The sequence below is a fragment of the Lactuca serriola genome, chromosome 4 (genome assembly GCF_051521515.1).
Source record: "Lactuca serriola cultivar US96UC23 chromosome 4, Lser_US96UC23_V15, whole genome shotgun sequence".
Lineage (NCBI taxonomy): Eukaryota > Viridiplantae > Streptophyta > Magnoliopsida > Asterales > Asteraceae > Lactuca > Lactuca serriola.
The window spans coordinates 56,099,866-56,125,000 of record NC_136411.1 but is presented as its reverse complement, the minus strand read 5'-3'; the positions used below and the strand labels follow the sequence as shown (position 1 = coordinate 56,125,000).

The following is a 25,135-nucleotide window of genomic DNA, read 5'->3' as shown; positions in this document are numbered from 1 at the left end:
GATTTTAAATCATTCTCAAAAATCAATATTTAATATTCTGTAAGAATGTATCTAATAACTGGTGATTTAAAATTCTGAGGAAGTGGTACGTTTAAATTAATTATTTTTCTTATAAATTGAGTAATTGACAAAAATGTTTTTTTAAATATTTATTTATTTCAGTTTTTTATTAATTGACTTGACTTTTTTACATACAATGTAGTTAATTCCATTTATCTCTCTTAATAAATTATCATACTTGCCATTATAATTAACTAAATGTAGTTATATAGTGAATGTTAGTCCATGTTAATAAAATGTACCGTCAGATCACCACTTTTCATTTTTTTAATCTAATGACCAAAATTTAGTCATACACTCACACAATATTTATAATCCACATTTGATCCTAACCCTATATATATATATATATATATATATATATATATATATATATATAAAAGTCATTTTTATTTTTGTATTCATTCGGTACTTATAGTACTTATGAATGATTTTTTTAGGTTTTTCTCACGACATCTTATGTGGGATAGTCATATGGTGGTGGGATAGGTTGAGGTGGTCTTGCTATGTGTTGTAGGCCAAGATACCTACTACGGGCCGACTATAAGCTATAGGCACGGAGACTCGAGAAGAGAGGTTAGGTTAAGGTGGCATGCCAACAAACCCTGGGTATTCCAGTCTAATGACTGATTTGACCTGTTGCATGTTGGCGTTCCACTCTGATGACTGATTGGGCCAAGGTATTCCATTATGATAAGTGTGGGTCCGTTATGCATGATAATACGTTTGTTGTATCAAATATTTTGGGGGAAACTCACTAAATTGTGTGCTTACCCAGTTGTTTATGTTTTCAGGTTCTATCAATGGTCGTGAGAAGGAGAATGCATGACTGTACACACTCATCAACAATATTGAGGATTCTGCGTTACTTATATTACTTTGATTTTCGATAAGTGTATTTTGGAATAAACATTTTTTTTCTTAATAATGGATTTATAATTAGGGAGTTTTGCATTATTTAAAAATGAATTTTTTTTGTGAAAATGAGACATTACACATAAACATCAACAACCCCACACACTTCATCAATGATTATCCCACGTAAGATGTCGTGAGGAAAACTCAAAGAAAACATTCATAAGTATTGAATGTGTATAAAAACAAAAATGGCTTATTTTGAAACAAAAAAATATATTAAGGATTAAATATGTACAAAAATATTAAGGACTAAATGTGTACAAAATAAGAAATATATTACCCTATTAAATCATTTTTTCGGGCTAACCTGGAGTAACCGATCATAAGGACTGAATGTGTACAATTTAACAAGTTGAAGGGGTATATGTGGACGAAAAAAAATCAGTGACCAAATGTGTACAAATCGAATAATATATTACCCTTTTAAGTCATTATCCCATTTTGAAATGACCAAAACCACAATAAAAAAAAATAAAAAACTTATTTGGGACAAATGGCGCTAGTCCAAAACTTTTTAGATCAAAGGGACAATTTTCAGCTAACCATGTGAACATTTTTGCAATTTTGTCTTTGTTTAATAACTAATATATAAAATTGCAAAAATGGTCCATGTGGTCGTCAAAAATATGTGGATTTGGTTAAAAAAGTTTAAACCTACACCATTGGTCCAATTTTGGATATTTTTAGTGATTTTGGTCGTTATCAACTTGAAAAAAAAACTAGGGTTAAGTTTCAACGATTGATTTCCTTCCTCTCCTTCCCTGGTGAGTGGTGGTCCTCGTTGTCAATGAATAAAGATCACTTGAGAATAAGAAGAAAAAGAAGGAAATAGTAGGAGATTAGCTTCAGAATATGTCCTCCATCAGAAAAGGGCAAGGGCGGTTCCACCAATTTGGGGGCTCTAAGCAAACAAAAAAATTGAGACCCTTCCGTTTATAAATTAAATGAAAGGTAAGCAAATAGATCCGAACCTTCCGTTTATAAATTAAATGAAAGGTAAGCAAATAGATTCGAACTTGAGACCATTAGTTTGTTAAACTGTAACATCCGGAATTTTAGGTATTATATTTATTCGTTGAATTTCAAGTTTTGTTGAAGAACTCGACGAGTTGATGCGTAGACTCGCCGAGTAGAGACGTGAATCATTATACGGGTGGATGGCTGGACTCAGCGAGTCGCCCCAAGGACTCGGCGAGTCCACACTGTTTAATGAAACCCTAATTCCTCGGGTTTGGGGCCTATTTAAGGGGCCTTATGCCGTCATTTGCGGCTACCAGACCCCAGAGAGAAACCCTAAGTGAGCTAGAGCGTTTGTAAGAGGAAATAAGTCATTTCTTGATCAATGTTAGTGTTTTTGCAAATAGAAGAGGACCAAGACAAGAGGAGGTTGGAGAGGGTGCTAATCCAGTGATTCCAGGGCTCAGAGACTTCATTTTGAGGTATTCATTCGACCCTTCTTCAGTTTATGGTGTAATTCTTAGAGTAAGGGCTTTTTAGCCCCTTTAGAGGATGGTTATATGGAGTAATTGGTCCCCTCTCGTGTTGGTGCTGTAGATCTGGACCCAAAGAGGTCCAGAGACCCTTTTCCCTTGAGCTTTATGAGTATTAATGGGGGTTATGAGCTTTGGATGTCATTTTAGAGGTCATATCTTCAAATAAGGCCTTTGAGCCTTTGCATGAGCACCAAGATGTTAGCTTTACGTGATTACAATGCTTTGGGAAGCTAGATCTACGGTTTAGAGGAGCGGATCTGACCTCAGGAGGTCAGTTCAGCTTGAGCATGGCATGAACTCGCCGAGTCCAATAGCCGACTCGGCGAGTAGGACGAGGGTTTTCCCGATAATCACACAGTTGGTGACTCATTGAGTTGGGGAAGTGACTCGGTGAGTCAGAGGGAATCTAGAGGACAGAGTGCACGATGGTACTCGCCGAGTCAGGAGCCGAACTCGGCGAGTTGGGTGGGGACATTTCATAGATTGTGATCTGTGATGATTTGCAGAGTTGAGGATTGACTCGGTAAGTCGAAGGAGGACTAGGAGAGTGAAGAACATGTGTGGACTTGCTGAGTCACAGTTGTGCACTCGGCGAGTTTGGTCAAGGTTGACCGTTGACTTCGTTGACTTTTAGGGTTAGTCAATGTTTGGACCTTAGAGTCATCGGAAGGGTAGGATAGTCTTTTACCCTTCCTAGAGGATGTATAGAGAGAGAGATTAGCCTAGCTCTGAGGTTCATATTAATTAGAGTATTTATTTCATGTAATTAGGCAGGGGCTAGACCAGAGTTTACCGAGTCAGAGATTTACTGAGATATCTGAGGTGAGTCTTCTCAGTATACTTTACCTTGAGTAGGTAATCGTAGTTATGCGATACAGTGTTTGTATGTTATATATGTGTTATGTGTTGCACTGCATTATTCTATGTGATTTATGTTGTGCATGTTTACAGAGTTAGAACCTGAAGGTTCACAGAGACAGAACCTGAGGGTTCACAGAGTTTGGGTGCACGGACCCACAAAGTTATAGCCTCGAGTGGCTAATATGTGTTATATATGGTATTTTGGGGAACTCACTAAGATTTGTGCTTACAGTTCGTGTTATGTGTTTTAGGTACTAGTGAGGATCGCGGAAAGGCGCCGACTTGATCAGTACACGCACGGGATTTTTATGTTATGAGATCTTGGGATTGATATATGTTATGAATTGAGTTTTAAACAATGATGCTTTTATAAATAATGAATGAATTATGTTTTTATAAAATGCGAAAAATTGTTTTGAAATTTACGGTGTTACATAAACCAACGTTTTTACCATCAAGACAAGCTCTAACTTGTCTTTCTAACCCAAAAAATACATATATATATATATATATATATATATATATATATATATATATATAATTAACATAATAAGATTTAAAATTTGAAGCCGTTTAAAATTAGGGGCCCTAAGCCCTTGCTTAGTTTTTTCAAAAGGTAGAATCGGCCCCGGAAAAAGGTATTCCAACAAAGTCAACACCTTTGAAGTTAGGGTTTTAGCATATATGGTGGTGGTCGTGGTGGTTGAAGTTTTGGGTGTGGTAGGATATTGATCAACATGAAATGGGTGGTGGTGCTAAATGATGGCATCCAGGAGGGTGCCGGAGAGAAAGGTGATGACTTAGGTGGGGTGGGTGGATGGGTGATTTTTTTTAATTAAAATAGTAAGAAAATAATTTAAATAAATTTAAAAAGAATTATTTTAGAACATATTAATCATTTTGGATTGGATATGAATCAATACCAAAAAAAATTGAAACATAATGAACAAACCATATAAGGGTATCTAAAATCGAACCAATAATACACTATCGAAAAGAAAAATTATACCAAAAATATATTTTTTTTACAAGCACAGTAACTATTTTTGCAATTTTGTCCGACTAATAAGTTGTGTTGCTCCTTGATCATTAAACTTTATATATGTTTATGTGAATGAAAAGTTGACCAAAACAGTCGTGATTAATGTAGTATTAAATAAGTGGCTCGTGTTGAATTGCGTTCGTAAATACACAAAGCGTGTTGTGCTCTGACGATAAAATCCAAACGAAAACGCACAACAGACTGGTCTTCTTCTTCTTCAACTCTTTCCATGAATCATCGAAGAAATTTTGCACCATTGACGAACAACTTCACGTCTTCCTCTCTTTAATTTCGTTACCTTTATCTGTGATTGTATCCTACGCTGTTTTATTTTCATCACAAAAAATGGTTGCATCGGTTCTCTGTTAAACCTGTAAAAGAAACAAGACTTCGTCAGATCGTGGACTGGAAAACACAGCAAGTAAAAGCTCGCATAAAGGAAAAAGGTGCGTCTTCGAATTCAACTTTTTCTGATTCTCTGTTTATACTCCTGTTTATGAGGTTGGGTGTTGATAATTGGCTAGTTTTATACATAAACACATATAGATGTCACAATTGAGCTCTGATTTGAAGAATTAGATGTGGGTTATTGATTTCTTGTTGTATGATCGCAGTTTTGGTTTGAAATTTTGACTTTTTCTTTGTTCAAGGAAAGCTGCTATGTATTTTGGGATTTTTTTTCTTGATTGTTCAATTACAAAGTCCATCTGTTTCTATTTTATTTTAATTTATCTCTTTACTTTTAATGGAATTTTGAATAATTCTGATATTGGAGTAGTTATTATTGGTGTTCTCCGTTCCAAAACAAAAAAGTTGTTGGCGTTCTTGGAAGATTTTGAGTATTTTATGAACTCTGTTTTCAGTTTGACTTTTGAGGTAAAACGTTTGTTGCAAGAAATTGAAATGATACACCAGGATATCGGTTAATGAAGTATAAACATCATCCCTTTTGCTAGTGATTCTTGCTGTTTCAGTTGATTCTCCCCTTTTACCTCAAGAGATTTGATTCCTCCTACTTTTTTTTTTCTCATAAAGCTATATGCAGACCTTTTTGGAATCCCTTTCGCTGTTGTCAAAGATTCACTTCTTATTCTCTCAATATTCATGTGTTTTCGAATCCTATCAGTTATCCATTTGAAATTTTGCTTATGAAAAGATTGAAACTGCTTCATATTCCTGGATTCTTCAAGATAAATAAATGAATGAATTATTTGATACAGGTGTACAATCAAGAATCAAGACACCCTCTGCCTGTTTGTAAAAAGTCCTCTAAGAAGAATCTCAAAAAATGAGCAACCTAAAGCTGGGAGTCGAGGTTGCAAGCGCCCATGACCTAATGCCAAAAGATGGTCAAGGTTCTGCTAGCCCATACGTCGAGCTTCATTTCGATCATCAGAAATTCCGAACAACGATCAAAGAGAAAGATCTTAACCCTTATTGGAACGAAACTTTCTACTTCAACATTTCAGATCCCAACAACCTATCCAATCTCACACTCGACGCATACGTCTACAACAATATCAAAGGAAACAACTCAATCTCAAGCTCAAACTCAAAATCCTTCATGGGTAAAGTTCACATCAATGGAACATCATTCGTACCTTATTCAGACTCTGTCGTTTTCCATTACCCTTTAGAAAAACGAAGCTTTTTGTCACGCGTAAAAGGCGAACTCGGCCTTAAAGTTTTCATCGTCGATAACCCTTCAATCAGATCCTCAAATCTAATCCCTCAAATGGAAACCTCTTCCCATGGCCGAAAAGAAAGAACATTTCATCATCTCCCAAACCCTAATTTCCAACAACAACAACAACAACCTCAGTTTCCTTCACAGCAACAACCATACATGGCATCCATGAATCAGCCACAAGGACAACAATACGAATACGAAGACATGAGAAATATAAACCAAAGTCAAAGTCAAAATCAAATTCAAAGTCAACCAAAAGTCGTCCGGATGTACTCCGGTTCATCATCACAACCACTAGAATACTCCATCAAAGAAACAAACCCGGTTCTTGGAGGTGGACAGGTCATCGGGGGTAGAGTTGTAAATTCCGACAACAGGCGAGCGAGCACTTACGACCTAGTCGAGCCTATGCAGTTTCTCTTCGTTCGCGTCGTGAAAGCACAAGACCTTCCGAGCAAGGACGTCACCGGAAGTCTCGACCCTTACGTCGAAGTAAGAATCGGAAACTACAAAGGAATCACACAACACTTTTCCAAAACATCAAACCCGGAATGGAATGTAGTTTTCGCATTCTCAAAAGAAAGAATGCAAGCATCTGTATTAGACGTTGTGGTGAAAGATAAAGACATGCTAAAAGACGATTTCGTCGGAATCGTTCGTGTGAATCTTCACGATATTCCGACCCGGGTCCCACCCGATAGCCCGTTAGCTCCGGAATGGTATCGACTTGAAGATAAAAAAGGGGAAAAAAAGAAAGGCGAATTAATGCTTGCTGTATGGATCGGAACTCAAGCCGATGAAGCTTTTCCCGATGCTTTTCTTCTAGATGCAGCCATGAGTAATGTCGATAGTTCAGTTTCTTCAATGTTCACTCGCTCAAAAGTTTATCATTCTCCAAGACTTTGGTATGTTCGTGTCAACATACTCGAAGTGCAAGATCTTGTTTGGGGTGAAAAAAACCGGTTCCCAGATGTGTATGTAAAAGCCCAGATTAATAACCAGGTTTTGAGAACAAGACCGGTTCAGGTAAGAACCGTGAACGCGTTATGGGATGAGGAGATGATGTTTGTAGCAGCTGAACCGTTTGAAGATCATTTAGTCGTTAGTATTGAAGATCGAGTGGGACCCGGTAAAGATGAATGTTTAGGGAAAGTTTATATACCTTTGAATTCAGTCGAAAGGCGTGCAGATGATAGAATTGTTCATTCGAAATGGTTTAACCTTCGAGATCCGGGTGATTATGAAAGTGATGAAAAGAAAATGAGAAAAGACAAATTTGCCACTCGGCTTCATCTTCGTGTGTGTCTCGATGGCGGGTATCATGTACTCGATGAGTCGACTCAGTACAGTAGCGATCTGAGACCCACAGCAAAACAGCTATGGAAACCATCAATCGGGATACTCGAACTCGGTATTTTAAACGCTTCTGCTTTACAACCAATGAAAACGCGCGAAGGAAAGGGGACGGTAGACGCGTATTGCGTCGCGAAATACGGTCACAAATGGGTCAGGACACGAACCGTGGTTGACAATTTGGCACCACGGTTCAACGAGCAGTACACTTGGGAAGTGTACGACCCGTCAACCGTTCTCACCGTGGGCGTTTTTGACAACGCCCAACTCGAGAACGGGAACTCAAAAGATGTTCGGGTAGGGAAGATCCGGATACGGATCTCGACTCTTGAAACGGGTCGGGTTTATACCCACTCGTACCCGTTGCTCGTACTTCACCCGACAGGTGTCAAGAAAATGGGAGAGATCCATTTAGCAATCCGGTTTTCAAGCACTTCTATGATGAACATGATGTTGATGTATTCAAAACCTTTACTACCAAAAATGCATTATGTGAGACCGCTGACTGTCGTCCAGCTTGAAATGCTGCGACACCAAGCGGTCGGGATAGTGGCGGCTCGGTTGAGCAGAGCCGAGCCGCCACTTAGGCGAGAGATTGTTGAGTACATGACAGATGCGAATTCGCATTTATGGAGTATGAGACGGAGCAAAGCGAATTTTTTCCGGTTGATGTCGGTTTTCAACGGGGTTTTTGCGGTTAGCAAATGGTTTGGGGAAGTTTGTTTATGGAAGAATCGGATCACGACGGTTCTTGTTCATATACTCTTCGTGATGCTCGTTTCCTTTCCGGAGTTGATTCTCCCAACGGTTTTTCTTTACATGTTTCTAATTGGACTCTGGAATTACTGGTTCCGGGCGCAATACCCGCCTCACATGAACACAAGACTATCGTATGCGGACGGAGTTCATCCGGATGAATTAGACGAAGAATTTGACACGTTTCCGACTTCTCGGAGTTCGGAATTGGTGAGACACCGGTATGACCGATTACGGAGTGTGGCGGGGCGGATTCAGTCGGTGGTTGGGGATATAGCGAGTCAAGGAGAACGGTTGCAGGGGCTGCTGAGCTGGCGTGATCCGAGAGCGACGGTTATATTTATGGTGTTTTGTCTTGTAGCGGCATTTGTTTTATATGCTACGCCTTTTCAGGTGCTGGTGATTGCGACTGGGTTTTATGTTATGAGACATCCTAAGTTGCGTCATAGTTTGCCGTCTGCACCGCTGAATTTCTTCCGAAGGCTGCCAGCCCGCACCGATAGCATGTTGTGAGTGTGATTTGTGGTTTTTGTTCGAAAGATTTTTGTTTTGTGTCAACTTTGTATGCAAATATATATGGTGGTTTCTGTGTCGTAGAAAAACTGTTGGATTGTTGATATGTTTTGAAAAAAATGCACACAAATGATGGTGTTGTTTGCAACTTGTGGGATGGTTTTGTTAATGTATTTCCTTGTATGTATTTACTTAGACCATGGCGCCACATGAATTTAGCCCAATCCGATTCTCTTTTTAATTGTTTATATATTATTGTTAAAATCTTAATAACAAAGAGGTAGATGTGTGTCTGCGTAAAACGGTAACGATAAATAGTTTTTTTGATGAATAATTTTCTTACGGGGAAATAATTATTAGATTTTATAAGTTAGTTATTATGTAATAAAAAAATACGATTATTAAATAAAATATTTATGATTAAACCTTATATTTATATTGTTTGTTTATACATTTGATGTAAATTAATTAATATCAATGTCTATTTTAAGAAATATAAATTAATTTATCTACATGAATTTAATATTTTAAAATTGTTATTTTGCTTCAAATTAAATTTCTTAATAATCTTCTTTAATTCAAGTCTTTAAACTTTTGTCAATTATTAATGATTTATTTATGCATAACTGACTTGTACAATAAGTTTTGTATCATATACCTCTTAAATTTGAGAAAACTGCAATAAAGTCCCTACATATTGGTCTCATAATCGATTTAGTCCCTATATATTTTTTTATTCAATTAAGTCCCAAATACCGGTAATCGTATTCAATTTAACCATTTGATCCGGTCAACAGGTCATCCAAGTTTCAAAAATTACATTTTTGGCCCAGATTTCAAAATTTATTACAAATTTGGTCCAAAATTTACACTTTTGGCCTAGATTTTAAATTTTGTTACAAATTTGGTCCAAACTTTACCCTTTTTGCCCAAATTTTAGAATTTTATTATGAATTCATCCTAACTTTAGTTTTTTTTTTACAACTTTTTTTCTCAAAGAATTGTTTCTAATATGTTTTTTCTTTATAAAATCATACTTATACAAAAACACGTATTTTTACTTAAAAATTTTATATTTTCTATCTAAATTTTTTTTTATATGAATATCTAGTTATAAAAATAAATATTTAATAAGTATATAAATATATACAAATCCATTTTTATAAAAAAAAATGTATACAAACACCTATTTTATCTATATTTTATTTTTATAAAATCGTGTTTGTTTACATTTTTTTATAAAAACTTATTTTAATAATTTTTTATATAATACTTGTTCGTATATATTTTATCAAATGTATACAAACACGATTTTATAAAATATATACAAACACGTATTATATAAAAAAATTATTTAAACACGTTTTTATAAAATGTATACAATCACGATTTTATAAAATGTATACAAACACGTATTATATAAAAAATTATTCAAACACATTTTTATAAAAAAACAAACATGATTTTGTAAAAAAAAATATAGATACACACCTATATATATATATATATATATATATATATATATATATATATAAAGGTGATAAGTGTTTGTATATATTTTTTTTGTAAAATAAGTTTATGTATACATTTTTTTATAAAAACGAATTTGTATATATTTATATACTTAATAAATATATATTTTTGTAACTAGATATTTCATATACAAAAAAAATTTTAAAAAATGTTTTTATATAGAAAATATAAGATTTTTATGTGAAAATACGTTTTATTGTATTAATATGATTTTATAAAGAAAAAACATATTAGAAAAAAAAAATTGAGAAAAAAAGTTGTAAAAAAAACTAAAGTTTGGATGAATTCATAATAAAATTCTAAAATTTGGGCAAAAAGGGTAATGTTTGGACCGAATTTGTAACAAAATTTAAAATCTAGGCCAAAAGTGTAAATTTTTTTACCAAATTTGTAAAAAAATTTGAAATCTGGGCCAAAAATGTAATTTTTGGAAGTTGAATGACCTGTTGACCGGGTCAAAGGGTTAAATTGAATACGATTATCGATATTTGGGACTTAATTGAATAAAAAATAAATATAAGGACTAAATCGATTATGAGGTCAATATGTAGGGCCAAAAAATAAGTATACTTTATATAGTATAAGATAATTTTCATATAACATGGTGTTAGAGCAAAATTGATTCTTTTTTTTTCTTAAACCTTTCTTCCTTATCTTGTAACCCTAGCTGTGGCCTCCTAACCATCAGTAATCAACTCTTCTCCTCTTTCTCGTTTTCTTCTTGTTCCGACTTTAGCATTCTCGAGATCTCTCCCTCTCTTTTATCGTGGTGGTGCAAATACTACTGAGAAAACTTATTGCATGACAAACATAAAATCCTATATCCCACTCGTTCTTGATTTACATCAAATGATTATGATGCATGATGTGAGTTCACGTGAGTTGTTTGAAACTCACTGCAATGGATTTGGCGTCTCTGATTGTCTACAAAAATACGAATGACAAAGCCCATTTAACCTTAGATAATGTAGAATGGAATAGGATTGACTCCATAGTAAATATTTAGATTTATGGTACAATACCAAGGTCATTGCATCATATGATTCTCCATAAGAAAGTCACTGCAATTCAAGTTTGGACCGATCTTGAAATTCTCTTAAAGAGACAACAAAGATGTAAGGCGATTCAGTTGGATAATGAACTTCGAAACATAGTTATTGGCAATTTCTCCATCACGGATTACTGTACAAGAATCAAAACTATTGTAAATCGCCTTCACAATATCGATGCAACGGTCTCGGAAAGAATCTGGATTATTGGTCTTTCGTCAAAATTTGATCATATTGTCGCTCTCATTCGCCATAAATCACCCCTTTTCACATTCTTGGAAACCCGCTCAATGCTTTTGCTTGAAGAACAACGTTGGAATCAAATTCAATCCCGTAACGTCCTGTACAACCCAGTTCTCTAGTTTTTCAGCACTTAAGTTCTAGTAGTTTTCCTTCTTTGTACGAACAAAAAATTATCTCATCTTTGTCCTCCCCATGGGCGGACGCGGGATTTTATAGCAGGGGTGTTACGAGAAATTTTAGTGGTGTTACGATAGTAGAAAAAAAATTCAAAATTTTTTGCACTGTGTCCGGAAAAACCATATGCTATCGGCCACTACAGGCACTATAGTAAAACCGCCAGTGGTCATGCCTATCGATTAGGAAAACACACGTGATTACCATTTACTCTTATCAAATTTTAGTGTTGGGTTTCCTTTCTCTCATGGATTATAAGACAAGGGTTTTGGTCCCGAAACCCACAACCCACTAATTTAATAATAAAAACTGCATTTGATTATTTAAAAAGAAACATAATGAAGACGAATCTCTTGCCCAGTATAAGGCACGCTGTAACACCCGATTCTTATTTTCAACTGTCCATGGATTATCTTTGAACACGGCGTGTTGAAGCCTCAAGACAGCGTGGCGTTAGGACTTTGGCCAGCAGAGTTTAATGATTCAACACGACGTGTTGGCGGCAGGGAAGGAAACCCTAATTTTTTAGGGTGTTGCACCCTATTTAAAGGCCTTAAGTCCTCATGGTTGGCTTCCTTACCAACCTTCATTGACACTAAAACCCTAATTCATCCCTCAAGCTTTTTTGGTGGTTTCCTTGAGCTTTGTGTGGATTCTTGTGGTTATTTTGCTCATTTCAAAAGGAAGCTTTGAAGATTGGAGGTGCTTAGCTTGGAAGGAAGGTTGTAGATCCAAAATCTCTCCACTTGTTGTAGTCCCTTTGAGGTATCAAGTTTGAACCTTGGCTTATAGATGTTTAGATCTCCTTATTTCATGCTTTTGGTTCTTTTGGGTTGATGATGGAGTAAAGTCATTTTGAGGACTTATCATTTTAGATCTGAGCTTGTCTTGAACTCCTTGAGCATAAAGGTGTAAGCTTTATGAGAGGAGTTGGTCCCATGCATGCATTAAGTCACTTTTTAAGCTTAAGAACTTCATTTAGGCATGCATAAACATAAAGTTGGCAACTTTACGTGGTTTTCCAACTCAAGTAGGTCAGATCTAGGTTCTAAGGCTTTGTCTTCATGGTCTAGTTGCTTATTGGTTAATCCTTTGCTCTATCAAGTCTTATGGATGGGTTTTGGACCCTTTTTTGTAGTCACTAAGGGTAAAGTTGGAAACTTCACCCTTCTAAGTCTCAATTGGGTTTAGATCTGAGCTTGGGAACTCTTGGAGTCAAAGGAAAACACAGTGTGTTTGGTCAACATGGGTTGTTGATCTTAACCTTTTACTTTTGTCTTTGACCGAGTTTGACTTAATAAGGGGTGTGGATGTATTTCGAATTGTATCTAAGGAAATTGTTACTGGTGCTAGGTAGAGCTGATATTCGGATTCGGGATTTATTCAGCTATCATTCAAATTTGGAGGTGTGTTTTCCTCTCTGGGTTTAGCGAGTCGAAGGCACCAATGTTGGCCCATGTTTATGCTATGTTAGTATGCTAGTTGTTTATGTGACTCTTGCATGTGTTATGTGTTTATATGATTACTGCGCTAGGGCCCGATGTCGGGCGGGGCCTGATGACCATTTGTATGATATGTATCTTTGTGATTATTGCATGTGTATGTGATTAATTGATATATGTTATATATATATATATATATATATATATATATATATATATATGTTGGGCGGGGCCCGATCTATTACCGAGCGGGGCTTGATGCCAGGCAAGGCCTGATTCCTGGGGGGGTCTGATGTCGGGCAGGGCCCGAAAATAGGGCGAGGAACATTATATATTTATTGTATGTATGGTATGTGGTATTTTGGCGAACTCCCTAAGCTTCGTGCTTACGGTTTTTAGTTTATGTTTCAGGTACTTCCGGTTCCAAAGGGAAGAGTTTGGGTTGATTGCATCGCACACACCATATGGATTCTGTTTATGGGACATACTCTGATTATGATGATGTTTAACATATTTATTCAATTGGGATGTATGAACAATGTTTTAGAATATTGTTTTTACTTAAATCAAAAATGAAATTTTTGGGTCATAATTTTTGGTTGTTTCACACGCTTATTTTCCAATGGTGATAGTCAACGACCCAATATTGATTATGATGAGACCTTCAGCAGGCGTGAGCAAAACCGAACTGGTGAACTCGAAAACCAAAAATCAACAAAAACCGACTAAACCAAAACCGAAACCGTAACAGAAACCAATGGTTTGGGTTTGGACTGTTCAAAAACCGAAAATTTATGTTTAGGTTTGGTTTTTACATATGGTAAAACCGAAAGAAACCGAACCGATTTTATAAGATATCTATAAAAATATATATTATGTATATAATATAAATAAGTTTAGCGTAATCGAGTTCATGTTATTTGCACCTTTGAATACGAGGTGTAAGGTTGAAAAGTTGGCATCTACATTTCCTTGTTTTATTTTTCTAAACATATTACATCTATCCCATATTCCTTGGAGCATTATATAAGGATTTCTCTATTGTTGAAGTCATCCCACATCATCAAAGGGATGTAAGATTAGCCCATGTTGATGCTTATATAGTGATAGTTCAAGTTTAAGTTGGCTTAAGGTGATTTAAACACATTAAACCTGAAAAACCGAACCGAGACCCCAAACCCATTGGTTTGGTTTTAATTATTTAAGATCGATGTTATCGGTTTTGATTCGGTTTTAGGTCATAATTGACCCAAACTGACCCATGTACACTCCTACCTTTAGCCCAGTGGTTAAGCCAACCATCATCAAACCCGTTCTTTCTCTCAATGCCTCATAACTGTCCTATAAGTCAATTTGATGTAAAAAATGTCTTTTTTCACGTTCATGTTCATGAGACAGTATACATGCATCAACATCCAAAATTCCTAGAACCATCTGCACAAAATCATCTCTTTATGAGCTTAAACAAGCTCCAAGAGCTTGGTTCTATCGGTTTGCATAATTTATTATTTGGCTTTGATTTGTTAACGGTCATTATAACTCGTCTCTTTGTATCTATCGGTAGGGCCCTCATGTTGCTTACATCCTTTTGTAAGTAGATGATATTATGTTGATTGCCTTATCTCCTCAGTTTCATACTCATGTCATAAATATGTTGATACTTTCATTTTATTTACTTTTTTTATAGTTTATTTTAGCATATCTCATTTCATTCTAGTTAATCTTCATGCATATTTTCCATTTTTGTTATTTTATATTTTGTAACATCCTGTTTCAAATCGTCCGTGATTAGGGTTCGTGGGCTGCAACCTGGGCATGAGGAAGTCTCGGGGTTGCGACGACTTGCTAGAAGCGTAGGGCATCTCGTCAAATTTCTGTGGATATGAGGTACATTGGAATCGGAGTTATATCGAGGAAGCAATGGAAGTTTGAAGTTTTGGTAGGAATAATCCCTTATTTGAGAAAGGTAGCAGCTGAGTACGTTGGGCGTACGTGTGTGTACGCTTAGCGTACTCATGTGCGTGACTTCTAAGCGAAGCCACCTAGTACACTTGGCGTACTAGGCACAGAGTGAGAACCCTAATTTTGGGTGTGTCCCTATATAAAAAATGAGATGTCCTCATTCCTGGCCACCATCCTCAGGCAATAAACCCTCTCAAACCCTAAATCCTCATTCTTGAGCTTGTGTGTGTCCATTGGAGAGCCTTAAGTGATTTTGTGTGTTCTTAGAGTAAAGAAGGAGCTTTGTAGAAGAAGGAGTGAAAGTCCAGGCCTTGGATCTGAGCATATCTGAGTTGGGAGCTTCACCATGAGGTATAAAGCTCCAAGTTTTCTAACTTTTTTGTTTTGTGCATCATAATAGAGTATTTTAGGGTTTTTGTCCCAGAAGATGGAAACTTTATGAGATATTGAACTCCAGAGACTATGATCAACCCCTTTGAGTGTATTTAGTGGTGTAATGTCATAAAAATCCAATCTTGGACGTTGGAATCAAGTCATGCATGAGTTATGGGCTTTTTGAGATACGATAGTGAGTGTTTTGGGTGTTTGTGACAATATCAACCATACAAAGGCTTAAAGTCACTGACTTTATGGAGTAAGGGCTATTAGGGAATCCAGGTCTATGATTTGAGTCAAGGTCTTAACTGATTAAGACCAAATGAGTAGAAAGAGTGAATCCGGGGAGTACGCTGAGCGTAATTCCAGTACGCCCCGTGTACTGCCCCAGTGTCCCCGATGGCCAATATGGATTCGTGAGTACACTGAGTGTATCAAGGGAGGTACGCCCTGCGTAACCTCACTGTCGACTTTTGGGCTAAGTCTCATTTTTGGGCCTGGAGTTTGGGCTTGTTGCAATAGAGTTTCGGACCAGAGGATTATATATATGTTGTAGCACCTGATTCCTGGTACGTAAAATTTATCTAAGAATTTGCTTTTTAGCCTGGGACTCGGCGAGTTGTAGGTCCGCCTCGCCGAGTAGGGGCGGGGTCCGGGGGCACGTTTAAGTTGGCGACTCGGCGAGTCCATATTCTGGACTCGGCGAGTCACTGTTGTTTGATGAAACCCTAAGTTTCAGGGGTTTGCACCCTATTTAAACCCTCACTTCCGCCCCAAGCTCGCCCCCATTCACCCTCAGAGCTCCCAACATCGTTTTACCCTTATTCCTTGTGAGATTGAAGTATTTTGGTGTGTTCTTGAAGCTTTTAAGGAGAAAGAAGAGTAGATCAAGAAGAGGAGAAGGAGGCCAAGCATCTCTGTGTCATCCCAACATTTTCCTTGAGGTATAACTCGTTTCCACTCTGTTTTCAAGCTTATAGTCTCTATTAGCTTCATGAAAGTCCTTCTTGAGCCATTCCCCAAGCTTGTTTGTGCATTGTGGGTTGTATTAAGTTGTTAGCCTTTAGATCTAGGCACTATTTAGTCCCTAGAGCTTGGATCTACTGCCTTTATGGAGTCATATTGCATGAAAGTCCTAGATCTACCCCTTTTGGTGCACTTTGAGCCCTAAAACCTTCATTGGTGATCATCCACACGTAAAGTTGGAAACTTTACGTGTAAACCAGGCCCTAGGAACTCAAATCTATGAACGGCATGGACTAGATTCAAGCAAAATCGCGTGTATAGTTTTTGCATGTGGCCGACTCGGCGAGTCGTTCATCGGACTCGGCGAGTCGAGACGCGAGTCCTCGAGTTTTCCCCCTTTTTCGTTATGCCGAGTAGAGTAGTGAGTCCGGGGTGGAATCGGTGAGTTGGAAGCCGAACTCATCCATGAAGGAACTCGGCAAGTCAATGCCCTGACTCGGCGAGTTCAAGACGATCTTCTTAGATCAAGAACAGACTCGACGAGTTGTTCATACAACTCGGCGAGTCACAGCATAAAGTGTTCATCGGATGAATATGAACTCGGCGAGTTGTTCATACAACTCGGCGAGTAGGATGAAGGTCTTGGACATCAGTTTAGAAGGAGAACTCGTCGAGTCAACGCCTAACTCGACGAGTAGAGTCGGGATTCAGGACAATCGATTGGATAGGGACTCGGCGAGTTGGAGAGCCAACTCGGCGAGTCGGGTCAACTGAAAGTTGACTCTGACTTTGGCGTATGACTTGGCCAGGGGTAAAATGGTCATTTTACCCAAAGGACAGTTAGCAGTGATTGATTGAGTGTTTTGTGGGAATTATAGCCGGAGGATTTCCGGAGCAGCAGCAGCAGCAGCAGACAGTCCATTCCCGCACAGATCAGCAGCTGTTTCGAGGTGAGTTTCCTTCCAGTAGGAACGGGTCTAAGGCACCAAGGCCGGCCCGTATAGACGAGATGTTAGTATTAGAGTGTGGGCCGAGCCCGTATCTCTTGGTTGAGTTGATTATGATATATGCCAGTATGATAGAGTTGTCTATACTTGTTGTCTGTGTGATACTCGTTTATTATGGGTTAGCGGCTGAGTGTGGGCAAGGCCCGTATCTCTCTGAGAGTGGAGTGTGGGCGAGGCCCGTATCTCCCAGATAGTGGAGTGTGGGCGAGGCCTGTACCTCCCCGCTAGCGGAGTGTGGGCAAGGCCCGTATCTTCATGAGTGTGGGCGAGGCCCGTAACTCCTAGTTGTCTGTTGTATGCTTGCATGGTATGAGGTATTATGGGGGAGCTCACTAAGCTTCGTGCTTACAGTTTTCAGTTTTGGTTTCAGGTACCTCTTCAGCTAAAGGAAAGGAGACGGCGCGGTAGCGGCATATCACACACACTCTTGTTTTCCGCACTATGGATTTTTTGGGATGTACTCTGAAATATTACTATGATATTACCGGTTTTCAGACATGGAGTATTATTATGAATGTTTGGTAATGATGTTTTTATGTATTAACCTAAATTAAAAATGAAATTTTTAGCCGGTATTTTTGGGGCGTTACATATGTGCTTGAGGCCCTTAAGTTGGGCTTTCCATTTAGATTTGAGAGTTGGGCCTCGGGAGAGCCCATTTATTATTGGGCCTTGGTGGGCCCAATGGGTTTTAGGTTATGGATGGGCTGGTTAGTCGACTACCTTTAGACCTAATGAGTAAGAGTTTGGACTTAGTTCCTAATTGGGTTAATTGTGGGTTTGGCTCAGAGTTAGAGGCCAGTGCGTAGCAGCAGCATTTTTAGGGGTTGTTCATCATCCGAGGTGAGTCTTCTCACTATACTTACCATGAGTGGTATCTTTGTGTGACTAAGATGTCTTATGTGATTATATTGAGTACTGAGATATCATGCATTATGTCTATGTGATTTATGTTGTGTATTATTCTGTGCTTATTGAGTTAGGATCGGAGGGTCCACCCGAGTTACGGGACCGGAGGGTCCCACTGAGACACATTGACCGGAGGGTCTTACTGTGTTATAGCCTCGAGTGGCTAATGAGCTGTGAGTGGTATTTTGGGGAACTCACTAAGCTTCATGCATACCGTGTTAGGTGCTATGTGTTTTAGGTTTTTCTCAGGATCACAGGAAGGCACCGGCTTAATTGTACACACCAGTGAAAGAGTTATGTTTTGAGGAACCTAGATTATAAATCAAACAATTATAGAGTTGCGATTTGTAAATTAAATAAATGAGATTTTTGTGAAATGTGTTATGAGAATTATGTGATTTTAAAATGAAAATTTTGTTTGAAAATTTACGGTGTTACATATTTGTATCGGGTACTTTCTAGTCTTTTGAGTTTAATTGCAAATTTATTAAAGACTATATAATGTTGAGCGACTGTGGGAGTGCGAGATATTGAAACATGAAGCTTGTGGTATATTTCCGGATTAGTGGATGCAAACAATGGGGCTTGGTTTTGAGAAGAATACATAATTAATATGAGCTAATGATCTAATGAGGATGTGATGACTTGGGCTTTGGAAGATTAAAGGAAGACTTAGGCTACCTTGGAAGTGCTAAGATGAAAATCCACTGGGCTTAGAAGTCAATGAATTTGGTTGGAGCAAAGAACAAGGAAAAAATAGGGGAGAAATCTTTTAAAAGCAACGATTCTTCATTTCAGCGCATCTTACACGGTCCGTGTGAGAATCCAAATGGTCTGCATGAACGCTACACGAACAGATCTGAAATTTTGGTTGTGGCTGTTATATGGGGAAAGTTTGTGGGACTCTTTTCATCATCTTTTGGATCCGAAAAATGGGTCTTTTCCCTAAAGTTTTGGAGCATGAAGAAGATATCAAGAACACTTTGAAGACTATCATTTTCACTTGGAATGTTTGGTATATTTAACTTTTATTTTGTTTTCTTGAATTTAGCCATGCTAGGCTAAACTTCTATTGGTTGACTTTGGAGGTAATCCTTGAATGTTTGGTTGATCTTAAAGAACTTCATGAACTTGTTATTAAATCCTTATGAAAGTGTTTTCCATTTTAACATCTTCATTCTACTTATGTCTTCATTCATGAGTTTAGATGTATATGTAGTGATTAGTTGGCTAATTTCTTGATTAAGTAATGGATCTTCAAATTAGCAAAGCAACAAATGGTTCTTGTGTTAGTTTTCACTTCACACAATCATAAAAATATTTTCTCCAACATGGTATTGAAAGCATTCGACTCCTCTTAGATTTGGTGAGTTTTTTATTCTTAATGCTAGTTAACTTTCACTAATTACATGCTTAATGGAAATTGTGACTTTAACTAAGAAAATATGTTATGAGCTTCTCTAGCTATTTTACTATGTAACACCCAGAATCCAGAAGACCAAGGAAGGAAAGGAAAACCTCAAGAAAAGAAGGCTACCCGCCGAATCTGGGGATGACTCGACGAGTAGGAGCAGATTTTGGTTAAGTGACCTACTCGACGAGTTGGAGGACCAACTCGGCAAGTTGGTCTGGGTTTGGGAAACCCTAAATTCGGGTCTTGGTGCCCTATTTAAGCATCTTATTCTCTACCCCTTGGCCTCATTTACAGCCTCCATTGTGTAAACCCTCATCCACGAAACCCTAGAGCATTTTGGGAGAGTGTGAGCCATCCTTAAGTGGTTTGCGTGTTCTTGAAGACTAGAAGAATAAGAAGAAGGAGCTTGAAGGTTCAAGGAGAAGGTTGTAGATCCAGGAATTTCGCCCAATTCTCATCACTTTCTGGTAATCAAGCTTCTAACTTGCCTTGTAGTTTCTTAGATCTCCTTGTGGTCACTTTTATGGGGTTTTTGTCCAAGGAGCTTGAATTATGGGTCATGAATGTCCCAAGTTGATTATACTTTCAGATCTGAAGTCTTTAAGGGTGGTGAAGGCATAAAGGTGCAAACTTTATGTTGGATTAGTGTCTAAGGCTGTAACTATATTTGGTAAGTACTTGACCCGGTTATGCATGGTCCTTTTGGGTTGCCTTCACCATAGCAACTTGACAGGATGATTTGTTAAGAGAGAAGAGATATTATTGTTAATATATTATGAGAATAATATATTAAAGGAATAATATTGTTATTTGATTAATATAAGTCATATATTAATTAAGAATTAATTTAGTGACTTAAAGAGGTTAATTGAATAAAGGGACATAAACTGTCAAATGTGTGATAGTTGTGTTTTGGGCTATGTATCCTTATGGGTAATGGGGTGGACGAAATTTAGGGTTAGGGAACCTTAAATTCGTCCAAGCCTAGAATCTAGAAGGATCTTGGATTGCTTAGGGCCTAAGTTATTCAATTAGGGTTAAAAGTGAAACCCTAGTATCCCATAGTATAAATAGATCCCTAGGATGAGGGAAATCGGCACTCATGCAAGGCAAGGAACCCTAGGGCCGATTTCTCACCCTCTCTCCTCTCTCTCAATATCATCCTCTTGCTAGTTGGTGTTTGTAAGCCATTAGAGGAGTGACAATTGTGACTCTAAGCTCTAAGGGGAAGAAGTATCAAGCAAGTAATCTAAGGTATTGTTCTAGATCCAATTACATATGATTTGATTCAACTGTTTACATTAGATCTAGTATTGTAAGTCTTGGATTCAATGCATGTTCAATTAGAGAAACCTAGATCCAAGCATTAGGGTTTACATGTGCCCATAGGAAAGTTCTTATGGCTCAAACCCATCACTTTATGCCATTGGAGTCCCATGCAAACCCTAAGGATGTTTTTATGGCCTTTTAAGCCCCAAATGACCATGCATGGATGTGAAGTTTGAGACTTTACGTGCTTATTGAGTAGCTAGGGCCTAGATCTTCGTTTTCCTGCCTTGGATTGGAGAAATAAGGATTTTGGACAACGATTTATATCTTAAGGAGCTAGGGTTTGATCTAAACCCATTAAGAAGGATTAGGAGTGGGTAAAGTGGGAAACTTTACCCTTAAGAGGTCATTTCCAGCATTTAAACGAAGTTTGGGGTTTGGATCTGGAGTGTAGGGGCTCAATCTGTTAAGATGGCCCAAGCAAACTGAAGGACTCGGCGAGTCCAATGAGGAACTCGACGATTTGAAGTGAGTTGCCCCGATTTTGTTCACGGTAGAACTCGACGAGTCAGAGGAATGACTCGACGAGTTGATTCGATAAATCGCGAACATAAGTAGCCAGGGAACTCGGCGAGTCAGGGGTTGACTCGACGCTCGACAAGTTGGATTGTGATTTCAGGATTCTGAGTTTTAGAACTTGACGAGTTGATGGAGCAACTCGGCGAGTTGAGTCAACTCGAAGCGTTGACTTTGACTTTGGCCAGGGGTAAAATGGTCATATACCCTAAGAAGGATTATCAGTTCTTGACTAAGTATTATGTTGATAATGATAGCTCGGGGAGTCGAGTAATCAGCAATTCGAGGATCTGCCAGCTAGCAGCGAGGAGTTATTCGCAGGATTCTACAATCAGCTTGCAAGGTGAGTTTTCTCTAGTAGGAACGGGTCGAAGGCACCAATGTTGGACCATTTACGTATGTTAGTGTATACCGAATTTAGATCCGATGTCGGGGTTATCCCAATGTAGTTTATATGTTTCGGATTTCGGTCCGATGTCGGGTGAGGCCCGAGGAAGCTTTATATGTATGTTACCGAACTACAGTTTGATGTCGGGTGGTACCCGAGGAAGGAATGCATGTTTAGTTATACTTGTTGTCTTTGTGATACTTGTATGTGTCCGGTAAGGAGGTGAGTGTGGGAGGGGGCCCGTATCTCATCACTAGCCGAGTGTGGACGGGGTTCCATATCTCATTATTAGTAGAGTAGGGGCGGGGCCTTGAGACTAGCAGTCACAGTGTAGTGATTACATGTTATGTATTAGCATGATTATATGTTTTGTTTGTATCTGAATAGCGGGCGGGGCCCAGAGACAGGCGGGGTCTAAGAGAAACAGATATGTATACCAAGCGGGGCTCGATGTCAGGCGAGGCCTGATGTCGAGCGGGGCCTAATGACGAAGCAAGTCCGATGCCGGGCAAGTCCCGATGCAGCGGGTGGGGGCCTAGTATATGTGTTTGTATGTATGGTATGTGGTAGATTGGGGAACTCACTAAGCTTCGTGCTTACAGTTTTGGTTTTAGTTTCAGGTACTTCCGGTAGCGGAGGGAAGAGCTCGGGATGACTGCATGGCACCCACCACAGGTTTTAGCCTGGGATGATTCACTCTGGTATTTGATATATGATTTTGATACATTGACAAATGTTATGATATTTTTGAGTTACACGACTTATATTTTTATCTGATGTTTGATATTCAAGGACTTTATTAATGATTCAAAACGAAATTTTTGAACCGTATTTTGGGGATGTTTCATACTAACTAAGAAAAGTTTAGGTAATCTCAAGCTTATTGGATTGCTATACCTAAATTAGAGATTCATGACAAGTATTGCACCTTGAGTTCTAATGATTTATCTATCAAATGTTCAAGTGGTGAAACCTCAATGTCAACCATATTTCTCTCATTGATTTACATCGAATGCTAGTTTTTGTTAAATTGTAGTTTTCAAGTCTTAGAATATTTTTAGTTTCTTTAAACAACCAAAAGATTAAAACCCTCATCTTTATTTTTATTTTATTTTCACAAGTATTTGTTCAAGAAGATTTTCATAGAGTTACATATTGAACCAATCTCCGTGGATACGACCCATTTACCATTATATGTTACTTTGTGTGCAATATTTAGGGTATTAATTTTGTTGGCCTCAACAACCACCACATGTTGGTCACATAGTTCTCCATGAATAGTCATAAGTATCTCTATGTTTTCCTATATATTGATGTGTCACGGGACAACAAAAGTATGTTTCTATCGCAGGAAAATATGTTCATGACATTCTCGAATGGGCTCACATGTTAAACTTTAAACTGAATCGCACCCCAACCGACACTTAGGCCAAACTCGATCACAGTGGCTCACTTGTTGATGACCCCACCTCATACAGGAGCCTTGCTGGAACACTTCATTAACTATGTAACACCCGTTTTCGAGACCTAGAAGTTTTGGCTATATTTATGAAAGTACTTTTTTTTGGAAAATAAAGTAAAATAAAAAAATATATTAATAAGATGAGAAAAAAATAATTAATTAAATACTTCAAATATATATATGTTGCTAAGAATTAAATTAAAGGTTGTAGGAGTCGAATCAAAGAAATATTGTTAGAAGAGTCTTGGTTGTCAAATTTAGAATATGAGATTTAACCTTTTATTAACTTAGTTAACCCTTTGGGAATTAAAATGTTAGAAAAGGGATGGTGAAGGAATAAGAGTGTAAATATATAATTGCTTGTATATTTTTTAGAACGTCTTACACATACACTCACAACTATACTCCCAAATTTACACATTTTGTCCACAATAGGACTTGAACCATCGACCTTTAGTTGAGAGACACTTATATGTCACTAGGCCAAAGGCCCTTTGCAATAATTGCTAGTATATTAGTTAGTCATTTAGTGGCCAACATGTAAAATAAGGAACTTTAGGTGATATTGTGTAGATTGTCTATATAAAAGCTAGTAATCTTCCCTCATCTCTCCCAATTGATTCAGGTAGTAGTGAAGAAAAAATTGTATAAATGGTGATTTCAAGCTCTCATGGTGGAATTGAAGCCTCTTTGGTGACAAAGTGAAGAATCACCTATTGTGTCTTCATCTATTAGTGATTAGAGATATAACTTCTCTTCATTTCATATCTAAGGTTTAAGTGTTTGATGTCAAATCCAATTTCATGTTTCTTATTAGTGATTCATATAATTTCTAGTTGTTATCTTGTATCTAAAACATCATTTCATCATCAACTTCCTTTATAGTTGATTGATTGAATTTTGATGATGAGTTTTGGGTGTTTCTAACACTAAATCTCTTAAAATCAAAGTTAATGATTCATTTGTGATTTGAATGAGTTTTTAATGCTTATAATATACTCTAGAACACCCACACCCTTACCTACACACACGCATGTGACCATGCCCATGTCCACTCGCAGCTGCGTACGTAAATGTATATGTACACGCTTGTTTTCTTTTTCTTTATTTAACCATTTAAATCCTCACCCAATTCCTCGTTAAATGGAGTTAGACCTAACCTTAAAGCAAGATACTTATTAAATGTTTTTATCAAGTGCAATTATATATTTTCATTTTGTAAAGCTATCTTCTCAAAACCCATTCATTGTATAGAAAAAGTAATGTCCTAAGATGAGAGGGTGGCATGGGTTACCATTATACACGTAAAGTACTTATGTTCATCGATGACGATCTTGAAGAGAATTTAAGTTGTAGGAGGATTTACATAAAGACTAGGTGTGATTCAATTATCTCAAAAAAAAAAAGGCAAAGGTTAAAATCGAAGGAATTCATCTCGATGTCGGCATCCGAGAGATTTCTAGTTGGTCCCTGCTATTAATAGCAAGGAGGAAAGTAAGTTGGAGGAAGACGCATAAGATCCTTATCATATGTATGATGCTTCTGAAGAGGAAGAAGATAGTGAAGATAATGACAATTCAAAAAAAAATGATGTTGATTCCTTATATGGTGTTCCAGATCCTCCTGAGGACAAGGATGGGGTCACTGGATGGAGTCACTAAAATATTAGACCATGTTTTG

At 37.6% G+C, this 25,135-nt stretch overlaps 1 protein-coding gene across 1 annotated transcript; it reads left to right on the top strand.

The window, feature by feature from the left end:
* The first annotated feature begins 4,516 nt into the window (after positions 1-4,516).
* On the top strand, positions 4,517-8,834 carry LOC145101635 (FT-interacting protein 3-like). The gene is made up of 2 exons (XM_079038881.1): positions 4,517-4,820; positions 5,595-8,834. Exon 2 carries the CDS (start codon positions 5,663-5,665, stop codon positions 8,684-8,686), a length of 3,024 nt encoding a protein of 1,007 aa, XP_078895007.1. The 5' UTR covers positions 4,517-4,820; positions 5,595-5,662; the 3' UTR covers positions 8,687-8,834.
* Positions 8,835-25,135: the final 16,301 nt, after the last annotated feature.